The 20,811-nt window shown below is 37.5% G+C and overlaps 2 protein-coding genes across 2 annotated transcripts; both read left to right on the forward strand.

Annotated features, from left to right (window-relative positions):
• Positions 1–6,854: 6,854 nt before the first annotated feature.
• Positions 6,855–8,623, forward strand: zgc:154093 (uncharacterized protein LOC777623 homolog). Its single transcript, XM_052107638.1, has one exon. It carries the CDS (start codon positions 7,088–7,090, stop codon positions 7,958–7,960), a length of 873 nt encoding a protein of 290 aa, XP_051963598.1. The 5' UTR covers positions 6,855–7,087; the 3' UTR covers positions 7,961–8,623.
• A 1,355-nt stretch (positions 8,624–9,978) lies between these two features.
• On the forward strand, positions 9,979–19,868 carry ercc2 (excision repair cross-complementation group 2). The gene is made up of 23 exons (XM_052107634.1): positions 9,979–10,117; positions 10,229–10,328; positions 10,667–10,744; positions 10,849–10,911; positions 11,020–11,133; positions 11,213–11,329; positions 12,058–12,174; positions 12,286–12,409; positions 12,496–12,592; positions 12,789–12,922; positions 13,005–13,173; positions 13,806–13,924; positions 14,038–14,107; positions 14,198–14,267; positions 16,259–16,360; positions 16,541–16,604; positions 16,677–16,798; positions 16,883–16,975; positions 17,112–17,184; positions 17,305–17,375; positions 18,225–18,368; positions 18,476–18,619; positions 19,645–19,868. Exons 1-23 carry the CDS (start codon positions 10,113–10,115, stop codon positions 19,735–19,737), a joined length of 2,283 nt encoding a protein of 760 aa, XP_051963594.1. The 5' UTR covers positions 9,979–10,112; the 3' UTR covers positions 19,738–19,868.
• The last annotated feature ends 943 nt before the right edge of the window (positions 19,869–20,811 follow it).

Genomic DNA, 20,811 nt, shown 5'->3' on the forward strand with positions numbered 1-20,811 from the left:
GCTGCTGCTCACCACTTAAACCATCTGACCAGACATTCAAACACTTCATGGGTCCACCATGTCATTTCAAATTTCTGCAGTAGATAAGCCAAAGCGCACCTTTCATATAACAGGGGCGTTCTCTGCTAAGCATCTTGGCCTGGCCACTCATTCTTACCCCATGGATAAATTGCAAACAAAGTACTACTTTGTTTGCATTCCGATCCAGGCATTTGATAACGCTCAGCCTATACTCCTCATTGGTGCTGACCACCCTCACTTAATCACTCCCATGAAGCCAGTGAAGTTGGGACCCCCTGGAGGGTCTACAGCTATTAAAACCAGGCTGGGATAAACTCTACAGGAACTAACAAGGTTTGTTGAGCAGTTTATTCATCCTCAGCAGCGTTTACTGACATAAACTATCCCTCAAGTGTCAGAACTCTTCAAAATGTTATGAAACTGTGGCAGGTTGGTGTACTTACTTTCAGGAATGAAAAAGAAGTTACCAGGTCTAGACAAGACCAAGAAGCACTCAGTGTGCTTGAATCAAAGACTGTACATGTTGAGGTAGATGGAGTGCTATGATAAGTAACCCCCCTGCTCAGGAAGAAAGACATGCCTCGCTTTCAAGCCCCAAAAGAAATGGTGATCCCCAGCCTAAGAAATCCTGAAAGGTGCCTTACTAAAGACCCATAGCGTACCCAAGTATACAATGTAAAAATTCTGAAACTGGTACAGGCTGGAGTTGTCAAGAGATTAAGTCCACAAGAGGTAACCCAAGAGAAAGAATCGTGGTACATCACACACCACATGGTGACCCAAAATAAAAAGAACCACATTGTGTTCAAATGTTCTCACCAGTACCAGGGTCTGAACCTCAATGAGAGCCTTCTACCTAGACCTACACTTCACTCCTATGGGTGCTGTTAAGGTTTTGAGATCATACCATAGCCATAAGTGGTGATATTAAAGGTCTGTTTCACCAAGTTTATTGCTCGCTGTTGATCGGCCCCTCTTGAGATTTGTCTGGCGCGATATGAAAAGAGACATAACACCATCAGTGTACGAGTGGCAAGTCCTGCCTTTTGGCACTACATGTAGTCAGTGTTGTGTTGTGTAGTCATGCAGCACCATGTAATCAATCATAGCAAACCAGAGGATGATGTGAGGTTCCTTATAGAGAGATGTTTCTATGTTGACAATTGTTTGCAAAGCCTCTCCTCATCAGACCAAGCCAGAATTCTGGTAGACACTTTGAGGAAAATTAATCTGTCATCTAGGGGGGTTTGAGCTCTGCCAGTGGGCCTGTAATGTGCCAAGCATTATCAGTCATCTGCCCAAAGAAGCTCAGTTAGACAGTCTGGAACTCTGGCTTGCTCAAGACAGAATAGATTACCCTGAATCAGCCTTAGGACTCAGCTGGCACTGTCCAACCGACACCCTGATGTTCCTACAATGCGGAATATATACAAAGTCTTAGCCAGCCAGTATGACCCGCTCGGTTTCATCTTACCATACACCACCCATGCCAAAATACTGGTGAGACAGCTTTGAGACAAACACAGAGACTGGCATGATCTGCTATTACCACAAGATCTGCTACAAGCCTGGAAAGTTTGGGAGAGAGAATTGCAAGTCCTCCCAAGAATTAGCTTTCCTCAAGCATGTGTATCATCTGCAATGGATGAGAACAGTGTCAAGCTCAAGATTCATGTGTTTTGTGACACATTAGAGCAAGCTTATGGTTCGTTAGCCTACTTGAGAATGGTAAATGGTGAAGATCAACCCTATATCTCCTTCATTATGGCTCGCTCAAGAATTGCACCAAAGCAACTACATTCAATGCCTAGATTAGAGCTCTGTGCAGCCCTGACAGAAGCGCAACTCACCAGAGAGCTGGAGCAAGAGCTCACATTGAAGATAAGCAAGACTACCCTTTGGACAGTCTCTACTACTGTCTTGGCTGCACTCTGAATCCTGCTGCTTTAAAGTATTCGTTGGCACCAGGGTGGCAGAAATTCAGGACCTTTCAGATAGACTCTCATGGCAATATGTTGACTCAGCAAGCAATCCCGCTGATGACATTACCATAGACAAGAAGCTTGAAGATCTGATGAAGCCTAATAGATAAAGTCATAGGCCCCATTTCTACTTCAGAGTCCAGAAAAGTGGCCACCCAAACCAGTAGCAGCCCCAGACGAGCATCCTTCAGAACTTTGTAAGTCTGTATTCTGTGGAGTTGCAGCTACAATGCTTGGGAAGGAGCCCCTTATTCCAGATGTCAGTCAATATAAGACCTGGAAGGAACTTATAGAGGCTACACCACAGTCGATTCAGGGGGTGGCAGGTCAGATTGGTACCCTTAATGCTGAAGACTATTGCAATGCAGAGACTCTCATTCTGAGAAGAGCACAGCAAGATAGATTTGCAGAAGAGTTCAATCTCTTGAGAAAGGGAAAACCGGTCCAAAGTAGTAGCCATCTGCTTACCTTGTCTCTGGAAGTGGATGAAGCTGGAGAACCCATTCAAGTGTGTGGTAGATAACATCGATCTGAAGACTTAGATCTTGCTATGGTACACCCTGTTGTCTTAGATGCAACCCAACCTCTAAGCTTTTGATCCAAGACTATGATTCTCGACTTGGCTATCCTGGCCCCGAGAGAGTGTTTGCAGAGATCTTTTGCAAATTCTGGATTCGGCGAGGTCGAGAAGCAATCTGCCGCCACCAACATTCCTGTACAGATTGCCGCTGATGGAAAGGGAAACCCCAAATTCCTAAAATGTCAGATCTGCCTGTAGCACGCCTATGCCTCTATAAGACAGCATTCTACTTTACGGGGATGGACTGCTTTGGACCCTTTCTGGTTAAAGTGGGTAGATGCACAGAGAAAAGGTGGAGAGTTATCTTCAAATGCCTTACAACCAGATGTGTGCACTTGGATATCCTCACTAATCTGGATAAAGCCTCCTTCTTAATGGCCTTAAGAAGATTTATTGCCAGACGTGGAATGCCAGCAGAATTGTTCTCTGACCAAGGGACAAACTTCCGTGGTGGAGAAAGGGAGTTGCGTGATGCCCTTTCTGAATTGTCTCCAGTACTGCAGCAGCAGATTGCTAAACATAAGATAGAGTTCTACTTCAACCCGCCTGAGGCACCCCACTTTGGAGGAATCTGGGAAAGGGAAATTCGCTCAGTGAAAACTGCCCTTTCCAGAGTGATAGGTTGTCAGACCATTACAGAGGAGGTGCTACGTACTGTTTTCCTTGAGGTAGAAGGAATGCTAAATTCAAAGCCTATGGGGTATGTGTCATCTAGTATTAAGAACTTTGATCCAGTGACCCCAAATGTTCTGTTAATGGGACGGCTTGATTGGTCGCGTTACCAAAGTCTATCCAAGTCCTGATGGGTATGTAAGGACTGTGGATTTAAAAATCAAGGATACAATTCACACTAGACCTGTAACCAGGCTGATTGTTCTTCCAGAGCTTCCACATGGAGATGAAAACTGTCAATCTCTGTCCACACCTTATTGAACAAAGCCTTTCTCAAGAGGCAAATGTTCTTTGTACATTTGGGGGTGGCAGTAAGAAAGGCTCTAATAATTAACCAGAGAACCGCTTATGCGCATTAAAGGCGTATGATGATGTGCTTGAAGACAATCGAAGTGTTTGGATTGGATGAGGGAACAGGGCTCTTTATGTAAGAGTTACAAAGTAATTGCAAGTGTGCAATGCTGTGCTATGCTGCCAAAAGTCTGTGAAGCCTTTCCTTCAGAGTTGTTATGTGTGAGTGTCGATGATTAATAGAAAGTTCTCTTCTAGTTTATCTGATAGTTCATTCTAGAAATGTAGGTTTGTGGAAGTTTTATTCTTGTATATGACTGGCATTTGAATAACGCTCGAGTTCAGTTATTTATGCTATTACAACTTTCTTTTTTTGTTATTATTCAGATTAGTTATCTGTCATTTATATATTTAGCAAAGAAATTACAGTGTATATGTGGGGAAATGTGTAGCATTTATGTCTTGAAATGGTTATTTAGTGTTGATTGATGTGGATGAGGCAATATGCACCTCTAACAGCCAGTCATGTTTCTCTACACATGAAAGTGTTACCTAAACAGTAGTTCAGTGCCTTTTTTATTAATCACAGGTTAAGATGAAAATATGAGCATGCATATTGTAATATGTTATCTATGGTTGTTCTGTTTATGTTTAATGATCTTATATGCTGCTATTTATATTTGTTATTTATTTCTATTTCAGAACCACACATACATGCTCTTGCAAATATCAATATTATCTGGTAATTGTATGCCCATGCCTACTGCTACATTTCAATTAAATACTTTTAAGTTCAGTCATCGGCCTGTTCTAACAGACGCCCGGGAGTGATTACGGCATTAAAACAGGCTCAGAAATTGACAATTAAATAAAATCCTTTATTCCCTCTATCACAAAAACCATACCTATTTCAGTGCATAGTTCAGCAGTATGTAGAGCAGTAGGCACAGACAATATAGTTTGTGCAAACTCAATTTAGGCTTCTTCCCTCCCTCCTCTTGCCAAAGATTTCCTCCTTCACGAGCATAATGTACGCACGGCTCGTCCCTCCCTGCCCTTCTTGTGCAGTTCGTCACCCTCAGTTTCATCGCACTTAAGAGGTTTATACGCCTAGCGAGAACGCGCACAAAACACAGCTTATCCACGAACACCCTGGGATAACCTGGATACACGAGATATTTTTTCGCAAGTGTCAACGGAAATGTACAGAAAGGCAAGTACAGGAATTATGTGTTTAAATTTTGTTGACATTTAACCATTTAAACGTATTAACTTTTAAGTCAAATGTTGATGTTTACCGTATGAAATGAGTAATGTAGCCTAGAGATAATATTTTGAAACGTAGACCATGCCATCTACTTGAGGCACTTAAAATCTGAATTGACGTAAACTAGCTTTTTTTTTTCATTGCCTAAATAAGAGAGTTTAGGTCAGATTTGGCTTGTGGAATTATATTTCTTGCGCTTTATACACTCTGTTTGGAAACGAAAATATCTTTCTTACCGACTGACGCGATTTGTCTTATAGCAAAAAATAAAAAATAAAAATAAAAGATTTAAAATTAAAAAAGAATACAATTATATGTGCAAGAACATACACATAAATTGAATCAGCCACTAAACCTTCGAAGATGGCACGGTGGGTGTAGACTGTAGATTCAGATAGGCCTACATTAAAGCAATGACACAATGTGATTTACTAGGGAAATCCGGGAATTGATCCCATGGACTAACGGTGTTTAACATTACATAAATAGATGTAGCCTCTATGTCGCTGATCCAAGTGACTTTCTGAAGGTCACGAGGAATGTATGTCATACAAGTTATGTACGCAAGTTACTCTTAATGACTTCCTTGAGAAAAAAAAAGCTTTAAAAAAATAAATATTAAAAAAAATGTATTGTATCGCCTCTTTTCACACACTTTCACAGTTGCGTCATGCGCCATTGAATCTCCGCAACTGGCTGTGAACCATTTAAAATGGTAAATCCATATGGCCCTCATAGAGAAACTATAACATTATGTCCCCCTCTCCTCGGCTCGTTTTAATGCGTGGTGTGCCAGATACGGTGTAATTAACTTAAGTCTGCGGGGTGAAGCAAAAATAACCACTTCTTGACCGATGTTGTCCTCTCCCAGTCTATATAATCTGTGAACATTTGCAGTCACATGCACGAGAACACTGCAGTTTACCATCAGACAGCACCATTATTAACGCAACATGTCAACATGTTTAATGTTCATGTCACTGTAACTCTCTGACTAGAGCTTCTCTTCTGCCCCATTATCTAATATGAAAAAACTAAAAGTGTTGTTATTGTGTTATGTTCAGTGAAGTCTTGATTTACAAAGGTTTATATTGATATAGTGTACATACTGGGGCAAAAGTTCGAATTTGTCAACTTATGCAATTACTTTTGAGACATCAAGATGGTTTTTTTTAGTAACAAATTAAGATATGTAATTAAAATAATAACTTCAGAAAAGGATGCATAATTTCTTGTTCATTTCAATCACATTTGACATTTCATTACTAAAAGTATACTATAAACAAATTAATCTCCTTTGTGATTGGATCAGTCAATGTGAGCCCACTTTGAATGTTTTTAATACAAATCTATTCGCCCCACTTAAGAAAAACAATTAATAGTTTAATGGGGGCCTTTAGACCCAGCAACAGGGGTGCATTTTACCCCAAATGTTATCCTTTACATTTTTGGACAGATTAATAATTATCTACATTTATAAATAATAAATCAATCACCTTGAACAAAATTGAAGATGACAAATAAGTATTTTGTGTAAAAATAAATGTGATAATTCCCAGGATAATCAATAGCTACATAAATGTAAAAAACAAAATAATAAAAAAATATTAAATATTTGATAAAATTGATCTCATGAAAGAGGACAAATTTGCAGTTGTGACAAACAGGTGTTTAGGAATGTACTGAGGTAGATTTTGATGCTATTTATTGTTTTGGGAGAAAATCAAATCAAAGGAGCTTTTTACCTTTTACCACAGAGCCTTTTGCCCCATTGTACACTACATAAATTAATGAACAAAAACGTTTTATCACACCTTTTTAAACACAAATTCGTGCAACACTTTTTGGAATGTAATTTGTAGGAAAGTCACTACAAAGACCTGAGAGGAAAAAAATCACAGTATGTTCTTCTCTGTGTGTGTGTGTGTGTGTGTGTGTGTGTGTGTGTGTGTGTATGTGTGTGTGTTTAACTTCTACAATCAGTTCTTCACTTTCTCAGGATATAAATCTGTCTTGTTCTCCTTGTTTGTTTCTTAGATCTGTGGAGGTGATGGTGTTGTGATGAAACATTCCAAGAGCTTCTGAAGATTTCTGATATAGAAGTCAAAGAACATCGCTTCCATCAAGTGATTTAAAAGTGAAATAAAGGAGAAAAAACAATCAAAACTTATGAAAGAACTTATATCAGACTGAGGACTTGGTTCCTCTTAATTTCTGTTACACGTACCATCACAGCAGATACAGGTTTTTTTACTCTAAATACTGGGAAACAGAATGCCTGCCAAGACACCCATGTACTTAAAGACGTCCACACCAAAGCGAGGCAAGAAATTTAAAATACGGGACATTCTTTCAGGTGACATGATAAGCCCGCCCTTGGGTGATATGCGTCACAGTGCCCATATCGGGCCTGAAGGAACGGGAGACATGTTTGGTGATGTGGGATTCTTACAAGGCAAGCTAGACATGCTTCCGACCCTCAATCAAGCGCCCAGCTCTCGTTCCCACAGCATGGACAGAAGACTAGACGAGATCTTTGATGTGAACAGCAAGAGCCACACTTACCATCGCAGTCATAATTCTCACCTCAATTCACTCCTCAAAACCACCATTTCCATGCCAGTGTTCATTGCTCCAGAGCAACCTCCTCCTAAACCACCTCGTCTGCATTTAGATGAGCACTCACCCCCTGTTCATCTGAACCACCATCGGCAGAATAATCATCAAAGTCCACATCCACAGATTCAGGAACAACACATTCAGCAACAGCGTTCAATGTCTGTGTGCGTGGAAGGAGTCGGGCATCATGTAGATCCCTACCATGATCATACTCTTTCTGCATCAATCCCAGTTCTTCCTCACCTGGTGCCTTCCACAGGCTACTTGTCTGAGGCTTCCTCTGACGATTCCATGTCATACAGCTGTGGGCCGCTGGACCCTAAACAAGGCTTGAGTCTAGACTCTGATGCAGGGCTTAGTAATGAGGACCTGCGGAGTGAACACTGTGAATCTTCAGCTGTCTCACCTGCCATGTCACGCTCAGAGTCCTTCATGGGTTTGGATCTGGACCTGGGACCATCCATTTTGGAGGATGTTCTTAGGATCATGGACCGTTATAAGAGTGTTGAAGAGAGACACGAAATATAAACTGACCAGGAGACACCTTTAGATACTATGATATAGGTGTCAGCAGACTCATGACATCTAATACCTGTTTGAAAGGACAATGGGAGCATTGGAAAAAAAGGCAATAACTGGTTGTGCCACAGATACTGCAAATCATTGGCACATACAGTATGTAACCAAACATAAATATCACAAATGATTATTGTCTGACACAACTGTTAGTAATATAACGGTGTTAATATGTTTTGTTACTATACATTGTGACCAAACTGGAGAAGTTAAATATTCAAACACTAACTGTCTGTTCATTTTTGTATATTTGCTCTGTTACTTATTAAGCTTTGTTATACAGGGAAAAGAATTGGGAATTTGGCTGCACCATTTCTAAAAGTTAAACTTTGTGTCAAAAATTTTGCTTAAAGGTCCAAAAGTATAAATTGTGGTCAGTTTAGGGGAGTACTATCAGAATAAGGCCCCACTTTCTTTTAGATTCACTTTCATGCAAGTAAACATATTATGATGATGTCAAATATTATGCTTTCTGGCCTGTGAGATAATTTACATTTATGCATTTGGCATAATTCTGTTCCCTGCCTAAAGAAATCTCTATGTAAAGGTTTATCTTTGTTGGAATGTTATATTACAGTATATATTATTGTATTGTAATATATAAAAAACACAGTCATGTAAATAAAATATTATATAATAACATGTCTCTTGTGATGTAATAATACAAAGATGTTTATTTACTTGATATTTTTTTAAATGTAATTAAGCATACTACTAACTGTGGGACATGGATTCCTAACCATAATAAAAACCTGAAATAGACAGGCTACACGAAATAACAAATATAGTAGGAACGTCCAAATAGACACATGTATTTTCTGATTTTACAGAAAATATTTTCAATTTGATTTATCACATAATTATCAACAAAAACTACCACAGAACTTTCAGGAACAACACATTCAGCAACAGCGTTCAATGTCTGTGTGCGTGGAAGGAGTCGGGCATCATGTAGATCCCTACCATGATCATACTCTTTCTGCATCAATCCCAGTTCTTTTTTTGAACCTTTTTTGTCACTAAACACAAAATATTCCTGATCCATGAATTAATCTCATATGATGTCTAAAGTTGGATTTTGAGGCAATTTGATAAAAAAAAAATATATATATATATTTTTAAAATGCTGTAAATTTACATAGTAAGAATGACTGAAATTGTCGCATTTATTTTGAGACAAAATACTTTCAGTTTTGTTCAAGGTAATTAAATCAAAAGGAAAGTGTGCACCCTTTTTAAGTAGTTATTTTGAATAAGCATTATTAATTTGTTAATTAAAAAAAGCATGTTGCTGTCTAAAAATTATTTGCATTAGTTGACAAATATTTGCACGTTTACACCTTTCACGTTCACTTTAAACTCTTCCCTCGCCAGATTTTTTTAAAACATAATTTTAATCAAAACCTTCCGTTATAATTTTTTTTTTCATACAAATTATCTTGAACCATCAGTATTCAATAAAAATACATATGCTATTTTTTCAATCTTGATACATTGATACATAATCTGTCCCTTTAGCCCGTTGTACCCTATTATATGATATTAGAAAAATATTTTCCAATAACAGTTTAAATTAGCTTCAAAGTTCTGCCTTGAAACTATTTATGATTATGTAATGATTTAATTCAAATTCAGAGCCTACTCTAAAAAGCTCCCAAAATTCTGTCCAATTATGTAACTATAACATAATACATTTCTTGTAGTATTACGAAGAAGTTTTAAAAAAAACAATGCAGAAAATGAATTGGTTTATTAGCTGATTTAAAAGGTCACGTTTGCCAAATGTATTACCGTCTCTCTTTTTTCGATTATTTACGTCTAAATCCCGACGAGGCAAAACGTATTTCCGCCAAACATTTTAATTGACGTGCGTGTTATCCAATTGGATGAGAGATTGGGGAGGGTCGTCAAACGCGCAACCAATCATAAAAGCAAAACAGTTTACACGTATTATTTGCGACTGGTAGTGCCTGTTCCTCTCTTTACATGCCCGCTGACTGAGAGACCCATGACAGTTTTACAGAGAAATATGTGAATGTATACATTTGCTGAAAACTGACAACGTGACACATTTTAGTGCCGCAAAGTCTTTCCACTAGCTGACATGAAGTGAGTAAAACGTTCGTTTTAAACTTACCACTTAGAAAATCTCCAAAGCCATTGTTTTTTTTGAACAGACAAGTAATTTTTCGGTACTAATGCATCTTTCCCTCCCTTTAGGCTGAATATAGAGGGTTTATTAGTCTACTTTCCGTATGACTATATTTATCCCGAACAATACTCGTACATGCTTGAACTCAAGAGGACACTGGATGCAAAGGTATGTTAAAACCATCACATACACTCAGGGCCGTAGCACTGTATATTGACTGTATATTGGTCAGGGCAGCATTCCTTACTCGTTACCACCTTTCACCCTTGCTACGGACTTGCATACACCATATTTACATGAGTTAGACCAGTGCTTGCAGTGTGACGTAGTGTATTGCGTATAAGAGACTTAATTTAATATATGTTCTTTAAAAAAATCATTTGTAACTCCGCAGGAACATATAAATGGCAACAACAACAAAAATCTCTAAGACCTGGTGAGCAAATACAGAATCTAAAGTATAGTTTATAATTGTATGTTTTTCTCTCTCTGTTTTTTCTGTACAGGGTCATGGAGTTCTCGAAATGCCCTCAGGAACAGGAAAAACTATTTCTCTTCTTTCACTCATTGTTGCTTACCAGAAGGTGAGTGGTATCCGTATCACCATGTAGTACAATTTTGTACTTCACTATAATAACAATCTTAATAGCTGTGGAAACATCTTGATTTATATTTTGAAATAATATAGGCTTACCCCTTAGAAGTGACCAAGCTGATCTACTGCTCTCGTACTGTACCTGAGATTGAGAAGGTATTAATGAACAACATTGAATGCTTGTCTATAGTCCATTATATAATGCATTTCTGACTACTCCTCTGCTTTTATTCTGTATTTCACTTCGCTGTTCTCCTCTCAAAGGTTGTGGAGGAGTTAAGGAAGCTAATGGATTATTATGCAAAGGAAACGGGAACGAAAAACAACTTCCTTGCACTGGCACTTTCTTCACGGAAAAACCTGTGCATTCATCCTGAGGTGAGTGGAATATGGGAGCTTTTTTGTTGTTTTCATGTGCTAGTGAAATGATTGAGTGGAAATGAATGTGTGATCACAGGTCAGCTCTTTGCGGTTTGGAAAAGAAGTAGACGGAAAGTGTCACAGCCTGACAGCGTCATACATTCGAGCACAGCATCACAGTAGCCCAAGTCAACCTGTCTGCCAGTTCTATGAGGTATGCAGTTTTTCATACACTTGGCTGATGTTTGACCCTAAATTACATTACTGTACCATCCTGGCAGTGTTTATGTGTCTTTTAGTCTTAAAGAAATACTCCGGGTTCAATATAAGTTAAGCTCAGTCAACAGCATTTGTGGCATAATGTTGATTACCATACAAAATAATTTCACCTCATCCCACATTTTCATAAAAAAAAGGAAGGTTACAGTGAGGCACTTACAATGGAAGTTAATGGGGCCAATTTTTGGAGGGTTAAAAGGTATAAATGTGAAGCTTATAAATGTATAAAAGCACTTTATTTAATTTAGTGTTAAACTCATGTATTATTTGAGCTGTAAAGTTGTTTAAATCATAATTTTTACAGTTAAGGTTTAGGGGTTTGGTGATGATACATCGCCATGGCAACGAAGTTGTAAAATTAGCTGTAAGTTTACACAGAAAAGGTTAGTAAGTGATTTTATCTCACTAAAATCATGTTAACACACATATTGTTCAGATTTTGTGACTATTCTTTTAAATCATAATTTTAATGTTTACAGATTGGCCCCATTCACTTCAATTGTAAGTGCCTCACTGTAACTTCTTTTAGATTTTTTTAAAGAAAAGGTTTTTTTGTGATTATATTATGCCACAAATGCTGTCGATTGAGCTTTACTTCTATGGAACCCGGAATATTCCTTTAAATCATCCCGCTTGTTTTGTGCCTGATTCTTTTGTATGCAGGAATTTGATGCAGTTGGTAGACAGGTGCCCCTTCCCTCTGGTATATATAACTTGGATGATCTGAAGGACTTTGGGCGTAGAAAAGGCTGGTGCCCATACTTCCTGGCACGTTACTCAGTGAGTGCTTTGATGAGGAGACATTGTAAGAAATGCTTAATGGATATAATATGATGGATGTTTCATACTTGCTATACATGCAATATATATATATATTTACATTTCATTCAGATCCTCCATGCAAACATTGTAGTGTACAGCTACCATTACCTACTCGATCCAAAAATTGCTGACCTAGTGTCCAAAGAGCTTGCAAAGAAATCTGTAGTTGTGTTCGACGAGGCTCACAACATAGGTAAGGAGCAAATCACAGTGCTTGATACTGTCATCCATGCCATGTGGACAGATTGTGGTTATTAAAGATGATTTTGTTCCCTATAGATAATGTGTGTATTGATTCCATGAGCGTCAACATTACAAGGCGGACACTGGATCGCTGCCAGTCTAATGTGGAAACTCTGCAAAATACAATAAGGAGGTGTGACAAAATAATGTATCAATTTTTTCAGCCATGGTAATGTTAAAGATTGTAGCATAACTTATGGTTTTGACATTTACCATTTAAGAGTGAATTAACAATTGCTTGTGTTCTTCATTTGTAAATCACTTCGGATTAACACATCTGCTAAATGACAAAATATAATTGCCTGCATGCTGATTCTTTTCTTTTAAAGAATTAAGGAAACCGATGCTGCCAAACTTAGAGAAGAATACAGGAGATTAGTTGAGGGACTTAAAGAAGCAAACGTTGCTCGAGAAACTGACATCTATCTGTCCAATCCTGTCCTGCCAGATGAAATCCTACAGGGTCAGTTTTTGTCAATTTATGTTTGAGAAGATGCCTTTTCTGCTGAAAGGAGTCTTTGAATGTCATTTCTCTCTCACTGCAGAGGCTGTTCCTGGCAGCATCCGGACAGCAGAGCACTTTGTGGGCTTCATAAAGCGCTTCCTAGAGTACCTAAAGGCACGTTTGCGGATCCATCATGTGGTGCAGGAGAGTGCTCCTCAGTTCCTCAAAGACACCTTTGAGAAGGTCTGCATTGACCGCAAGCCTCTGAGGTGAGGAGAAATAGTCAGATTCTTGTGCCATCCTATACTGGAAATACTGATTGTCATTATTTTATTTATTTTTTCTCCCCAATTTGGAATGCCCAATCTCCAGTGTGCTCCAAGTTCTCGTGGTGAATGAATGTTACATTTATATAGCGCTTTTCTGACACTACACTCACACAGTGAACAGGGGACTCTCCTCGACCACCACCAGGCATAGTGACTCCTCAATCCAGGTGGCAGAGTACGAATCTCAGTTGCCTCCGCTTCTGAGACCGTCAATCCGTGCATCTTATCAAGTGGCTGGTTGAACGCATTATTGCGGAGACGTAGCATGTGTAGAGGCCCACGCTATTCTCTGTGGCATTCACATACAACTCACCACGTGCCCTACTGAGAGCAAGAACCACATTATAGCGACCACGAGGAGGTTACCCCCATGTGAATACCCTCCCTAGACACCGGGCAAATTTGTTTGCTTAGGAGACCTGGCTGGAGTCACTCCGCACGGCCTGGACACCTCCAGCGGTGGTAGTCAGCGTCAATACTTGCTGAGCTACCCAGGCCCCTCTGATTGTCATTAATAAGGAATAAAGCCACATTTTCATCCTATCTTAAATATGGATTTATCCCTTTTCCAGATTTTGTGCTGAGCGGCTTCGCTCTCTACTGAGGACTTTGGAGATTGCTGACATTGCTGACTTCTCAGCCATTACTCTGATCTCTCACTTTGCTACTCTTGTCAGCACCTACAGCAAAGGTAAGGACGCTACTTAATGCAGCCAATGTCTCACTCCTCTCAATCTACTGAACGTTTCCTCCGAAAGTGAGATTTTACATGTAATCATACTTTTTTTTTTTTTTTTTTTTTAGGCTTCACCATCATCATTGAGCCCTTCGAAGATAGAACGCCAACAATAGCAAATCCTGTTCTTCACTTCAGGTGCCTTTAGCACTGCTTTCATACAGCCTGTCATGTCTTATGTCTTCTGTTAAGCACCATCATTAACTTTGCTGGATCATTTCTCTCCAGTTGTATGGATCCCTCTATTGCCATCAAGCCTGTGTTTGGGCGCTTTCAGTCAGTCGTTATTACATCAGGGGTAAGATGTGCTCTTCAGTCTACATTTACACTTTACATTTATTCATTTAGCAGACACTTATCCTTACACATTAATATATTATAAATTAGAATAATACAAGCAGAAGCGATTATTCCAAGGTGAAAACTGTGGAAGTTTATTAATGACAAATGTCTTTGAAACAAATAAGCATGCTGAATTGCACTTAATTGAAAAATTGCATCAACAGTAGGGATGTAACGATTCACTCATCTCACGAATTGGTTCGGTTCGTGATACTGAACCCACGGTTCTGTTCATGATTCTTTAAACTAAGCATGAATAAAGAAAAGTAAAGATTGAAAGTTTTTTTTTACTATAATTACTTTAAAGACATATCCAAAAGCCCAGAAGAGGGCAATGGTGACACCAAATGGAAATATTATCTTATAGTTGTGCTTGCAGCATATACAGGATTATGTTATTAGTTATGGTATGTTATAAACAGCTGCTTATACACTGTCACTGATTACATTTAAATAAAAACTAAAAAATAAATGTTTCAATTTGAGTATTTGAGTAAATTCTAGATACTTTTGTGTGTGAAAATCCCAGGAGATCAACAGTTACAGGGTTGGGGAGTAACAGAATACATGTACCAGGATTACGTATTTAAAATACAAAATATAAGTAACTGTATTGCACTACAGTTACAATTTAAATCATTGGTATTTAGAGTAAAGTTACATTCAGAAAGTATTTTTATTACTGAAGAGTTTACTTTGCATTTTATTGTCATTTGTTTCATTTAATATTTAGTCCTTTCAGATGGAAAACATTTATTCATATAAATGATGTGATCCAAAGTGCATTTGAACAGCAGTGAAACACTTTCTTATAATGTGTTACATTCATATGAGCAGACAGAGAAGTGAGTTTGAAGTAAGTTTGAGCATAACAAATAGAAATAAACCTTGTGTAAATTGTCAGCTTTATGCTAAGCTAAAATGCTATTTGTTGCCATTTTATATGCACAAGTTACCAGACACGATCATATTTTTTGTTTATCAAGAAAACTCATGTTGGACCATAATTTATTTTTTCTAGTAAGACCTTTGATATTAAAGCAAAAATCGTATTCTTGATAATAATTTTTGAATTGTTTTCCTATAAAAATGCCTAATAATTCTTTCAATTTGATTGATCTTGATTAAGAAACAACACTGCATAAGATATTTGGGTTTTTCAGAGAATGTATTTTTAACATGTATTTTGTCTTACTGTACTGGAGATTTATTGTCAAAACAAGTGAAAAAAAAATCTGCCAGTGCTGAAGAAGTAATCCAAAGTATTTATAATACATTACTGGCCTTGAGTAATCTAATAGAATATGTTACAAATTACATTTTAAAGCATGTAATCTGTAGTGGAATACATTTCAAAAGTAACTCTCAACCGTGTGTATATTTTGGAACTGAATTTTGTAAGATGATTATTTATTAGTGAATTAATGAAAAATGTTTTCATTTGAAATATTCACAATTTAAATCTATGACCATATGAAACTGCATCCTCCAAAAATGTAAGCACTTATAATGGAATGCGTTTATTTTTCAATTAGTGCATTTTTGCTTCAAACATATTTGTCATTAATATACTTCCACAGAAAACAATAGAATTAGTGCTAACTTCCAAAATCTCTATGCTCCTATCGTCCCTTGAATGGTCGCTTAAGCACAGCCTGCTCACTAATCTCTTCATTATAATCCCAAGGTAACAGTCATGCCATCTGTGGAAGGCACATTTCACTTTCGCCTGAACATAAAAAATGTTTGCTTTAGCTTTCTAATTGATTGAAAGTAATTACCAGTTAAATTCTGAACTTTTATCCAACATTGATAGCCTACACTTATTAATGATCCATTTTCCAAAAATGCCTGTTGCATCTTCAGTAATTGAATTTGTCTTAGAATCCTGATTATGATGTGCTGGCAAATTGGATTGAGATCATTTTTACTTTTCTCCCTAATTAGACTCTTTCTCCACTGGACATCTACCCACGTATTCTTGACTTCCGCCCCGTCACTATGGCATCCTTCACCATGACCCTGGCACGAACCTGCCTTTGCCCACTTGTGAGTTGTAACTATGGCAATGCAGGATGTCATTGCTGCTAAACTCTTTAAATGTAGTGACATTAAAGAAAACAAATCTACAAACATTGGTATATTTAAAGTATGCTGGATTCATGTCCTTTTAAATTATTTTAAACAATATTACTAGGTTCTTTTCTATTTTGTTTCCTTTGTTTTCAGATTGTTGGACGAGGGAATGATCAGGTGGCCATGACTTCCAAATTTGAGACCAGGGAAGATTTTGGTAAGTTGTAATGTTGTTTTGTTTGTGATATTTGTCATCAGTGCAATTGAAAGATAACCATTCATACCATAGCTGTAATCCGGAACTATGGAAACCTGCTGCTGGAAATGTCCGCTATTGTCCCTGATGGAATTGTGGCGTTTTTCACAAGTTACGTTTACATGGAGAACATTGTGGCCTCATGGTATGAACAGGTATGAAGGCACAACTTGTTTCCTTTTTCAGTGCTGTTAATTATTGGTGTAACTCAAAGCATACTTGTCCTGCTGGTTTTTTAGGGAATTCTTGAGAACATCCAGAAGAACAAGCTCATTTTCATAGAGACCCAAGATGCAGCAGAGACCAGCATGGCCCTGGAGAAGTATCAGGAGGTTAATAAACATTTGGTTTTTAATGCTCCCTAATCCTATTTTCCTTATTCATGTTGTGTAATGTAGTCTTTAAGTATCATTTACTAAAGTAATCACTTATGTTCTCTAATCTAACCCCACCTGCTGTTTGATTCAGGCCTGTGAGAATGGCAGAGGAGCAATTCTTCTTTCAGTGGCAAGAGGGAAGGTGTCTGAGGGTATTGACTTTGGTGGGTACTAGTCTCTTAATCGATTCAGATCTGTTCCTTTTAATCAGTAAATGCTTTACAAAGCTTTTATTATTAAATGTAAGACATTTAATAATAACACCCCCCTCTTTTTCACCCCAGTTCATCACTTTGGTCGTGCTGTTATCATGTTTGGAGTGCCATATGTTTATACTCAGAGCCGAATTCTCAAGGTTTGTAGAGACATCATATAACTTCTACTCTTAAATTGTTTAATTAAAGGTAAAGTGCAAATTTTTCAATGTTAAAAAACTTTGGGAAACCTCTTGGAAAACACTAATTATTGTCGCAAATCATTTTGGTGTCGCCAGGGTCACTGAAATTACACCATTAACCTTTGAGTTAAAGAGTTCACCAAAAAATTTAAATTCTCTCTTCATGACTCACCATCACGCCATCCCAGATGTGTGACTTTCTTTCTTCTCCAGAACATAAATAAAGATTTTAAGAAGAATATCTAAGCTCTGTTGGCCCTCACAATGCAAGTGAATTACTTGCTAGAACTTTCAAGATCCAAAAAGCAGATAAAAGCAGCATGCAAGTAATTAAAACAACTCCAGTGGTTTAAATCCATGTTTTCAGAAGTGATATGAGTGTGGGTGAGAAACTGATTAAAAAAAAAAAGAAGTAGGGTGCTGAATGTAAATTGTGAAAGTAATTTCTACACCAGAATGTGGAAGTGAGAGTGTAAATTTACAGTAAAAAAAGGACTTCAATATTGATCTTCTATTTTATCACTTCTGAATATATGGAAATAAACCACTGGAGTCTTATAGATTACATTTATGATGTGCTTTTTGGAGCTTCAAATTCTGGTCACCATTCACTTTCATTGTATGGACCTACAGAGATAAAAAATATTATTTATAGTCATTTGTGTTCTGCAGAAGACAGAAAGTCGTTCACATCTGGGATGGCATGAGGATGAGTAAATGATGAGATATTTTCATTTTGGGGTGAACTATACCTTTAATCGTTTAGTTAATCCAAATCCCCTGACCCTGTCTGGCTTTTTTAATCAGGCACGGTTGGAATACCTGAGAGACCAGTTTCAAATCAGGGAAAACGACTTTCTGACTTTTGATGCGATGCGTCACGCAGCTCAGTGTGTGGGTAGGGCCATCCGAGGCAAAACAGACTATGGCCTTATGATCTTTGCTGACAAGGTATGTAAACTAATGGAAGGGTATCATGACAAAATTGCTGTCAAATTAAGTGTTTCTTGATTGTTTTCTTTGATTAATTGGTCTCTGTATTGGTGTCCTTCCCTCAGCGTTATGCACGAGCAGATAAACGAGGGAAACTGCCCCGCTGGATCCAAGAACACCTTACAGATGGAAGCTTAAATCTGACCATCGATGAGACGGTGCAGTTGTCCAAACACTTTCTACGACAGATGGCCCAGCCATTCAGACGGGTAAGGTCAATGCTTGAAAGACCACATTAACCTTTCTCAGCCTGTATGTATCATCATCATCATCATCATCATCCTCCTCCTCTGACATAATCAGTGACCTTAAGCTGTGATGTGCCCTGATATTTAGTGTTTTGAATTAAGCCTTATCCCTATCATCTCATTAAAACATTACATGAGTTGAATAAAACATTTCCTGCTTAAATGTTCCTATTTAGATTTGTACATTTCCATCTGGAGATTTTATGGCTGTATGCTTGATATTTTTCACACCTGTTTGTTAATGGGTTTAGCTGAAATAGCCAAACCCATTAATTAGAAGGTGTTCACATACTATTGGCCATGTGTTATATATAATGGTTGAAAAATATTTCAAACTTAATTTTCAATGCATTTCAAACTTTACAATGTACATGTATGCCTAATTTGATGTATTCATTAGTGGTAAATTAAAGGAATAGTTCACCTAAAAGTTTTAATTTGCTGATAATTTACTCCGCCTCAGGCCATCCAAGATGCATCAGTTTCTTTCTTCATCAAAACAGAATTTAAGAATTTTAGGATTTAATTTCAGGCCTCCACCTCTAACAATGCAAGTGAATATACTCTGTACTTTTTTTTTTTTTGACGGGCCAAAATGCATATTTAGGGAGCATCAAAAGAATCCACATGACTCCAGACGACAAATAAAGTTCTTCTGAACGCTAATAACAGATTATTTTTAGAAACAAAACAATACTTGTATACTTTAACTACAAATGTTCGCTTTCGTACATCTCTGTGAAGTGCGCTCTTGAGAGGGATGATGTAAGCTCGTTGGTAAGGTAAAAAAAAAAAAGTACAGAGTACATTCACACTTGCATTGTTTAGAGGTGGAGGCCTGAAATTAAATCCTAAAAGTCTTAAATTCTGTTTCTGATGAAGAAAGAAACTCTTGATACATCTTATATGGCCTGAGGGTGTGTAAATTAACATTTTTGGGTGAACTATTCCTTTAAGGCTGTTTTGTTGTCATCATTGTATGGCAGGAGGATCAGTTGGGTCTGTCTCTGCTGACCCTGGAACAGCTGCAGTCTGAGGAAATGCTGAAGAAAATTGCCCAGATCGCTCAGCAAGCCTGACATCTCTTACAGGGTCATGAAACAAATTCAGGGGTAGAGTCAACTTTGTATTTATTATGTTTTTGTATTAAAGATACAATTTCATACTTTGTTTTCTACTGCAAACCCAAAGGCATTAATAAATGCTGTTCTTTTACAAATCCAGTGGCTTTTATTTGTACCGTCTGAAGAGAAATCATGCCATCTCAAAATGATCTGTAGAGGGTACACAAACTCTAAATGTGTTCCTGAGAATAACCACACAAAGCACATCTTTAAGAACAGTAGATTTCTACATTAGACTCAGCTATTTGCTACTGACTGCTTATTCATTTAATGGGGGAAAAATACCAGGAGGTACCAGGTGTTATATCCTGGTCAGACCCTTTTTTTTAAGTGACAGCATTTTATTGAAGTACTCATTTTAATTTAAACTGAGGTAGAACAATTTTATTTGGTTCATTAGCATAAATGTCTTCCTTAAACTCATGAAATATATAACCTTCAGCCATAGAGAATGTAAAACTTCTTAAATAGCATTAAGTAACAGCTTATTGATTTCTGCATGATAAAATGTATTTACCTCAATTATTTCTCACACATAAAACAATTTTACCCATGTACTAGTAATTTAGGCTTTTTTCAGCATACTTGCATATTTTGTGGAATAGTATTAAGATGAAAACATTAGTAGTCCACAATAGACTATTTTAAAATCTGTGCTTAAAATTGAAAAATAGAAAGTCCCTTATTTTATACGCACATGTCCTACAATCGTTTGACCTCAGAATTGTACAAATAATGTACAATTCGACTCGTTTTGGAATGTAACATACCCTCCATGTACCTTATAAAATATACATTTTTGATTTAGTGCAAATATTGAAAGTGCTCAATTCTACGACTATAATTCTATTCTATGCAGGAGTGTGGACATGGAATGTTTTGCGTCTGCTGCAATATGCTACAAAAGTAAACCATATTGCAGAGCAAACTGCATCCTGCAGTTCATAGGTTGAAAGTGTGATAATGCGGTAAGATTGCTATTGTTTTAATAATATAGTGATTAATATATACCAATATTGGGCCAGACTG

This window comes from Xyrauchen texanus, chromosome 36 (genome assembly GCF_025860055.1).
Source record: "Xyrauchen texanus isolate HMW12.3.18 chromosome 36, RBS_HiC_50CHRs, whole genome shotgun sequence".
In the NCBI taxonomy this organism is placed as follows: Eukaryota; Metazoa; Chordata; class Actinopteri; order Cypriniformes; family Catostomidae; genus Xyrauchen; species Xyrauchen texanus.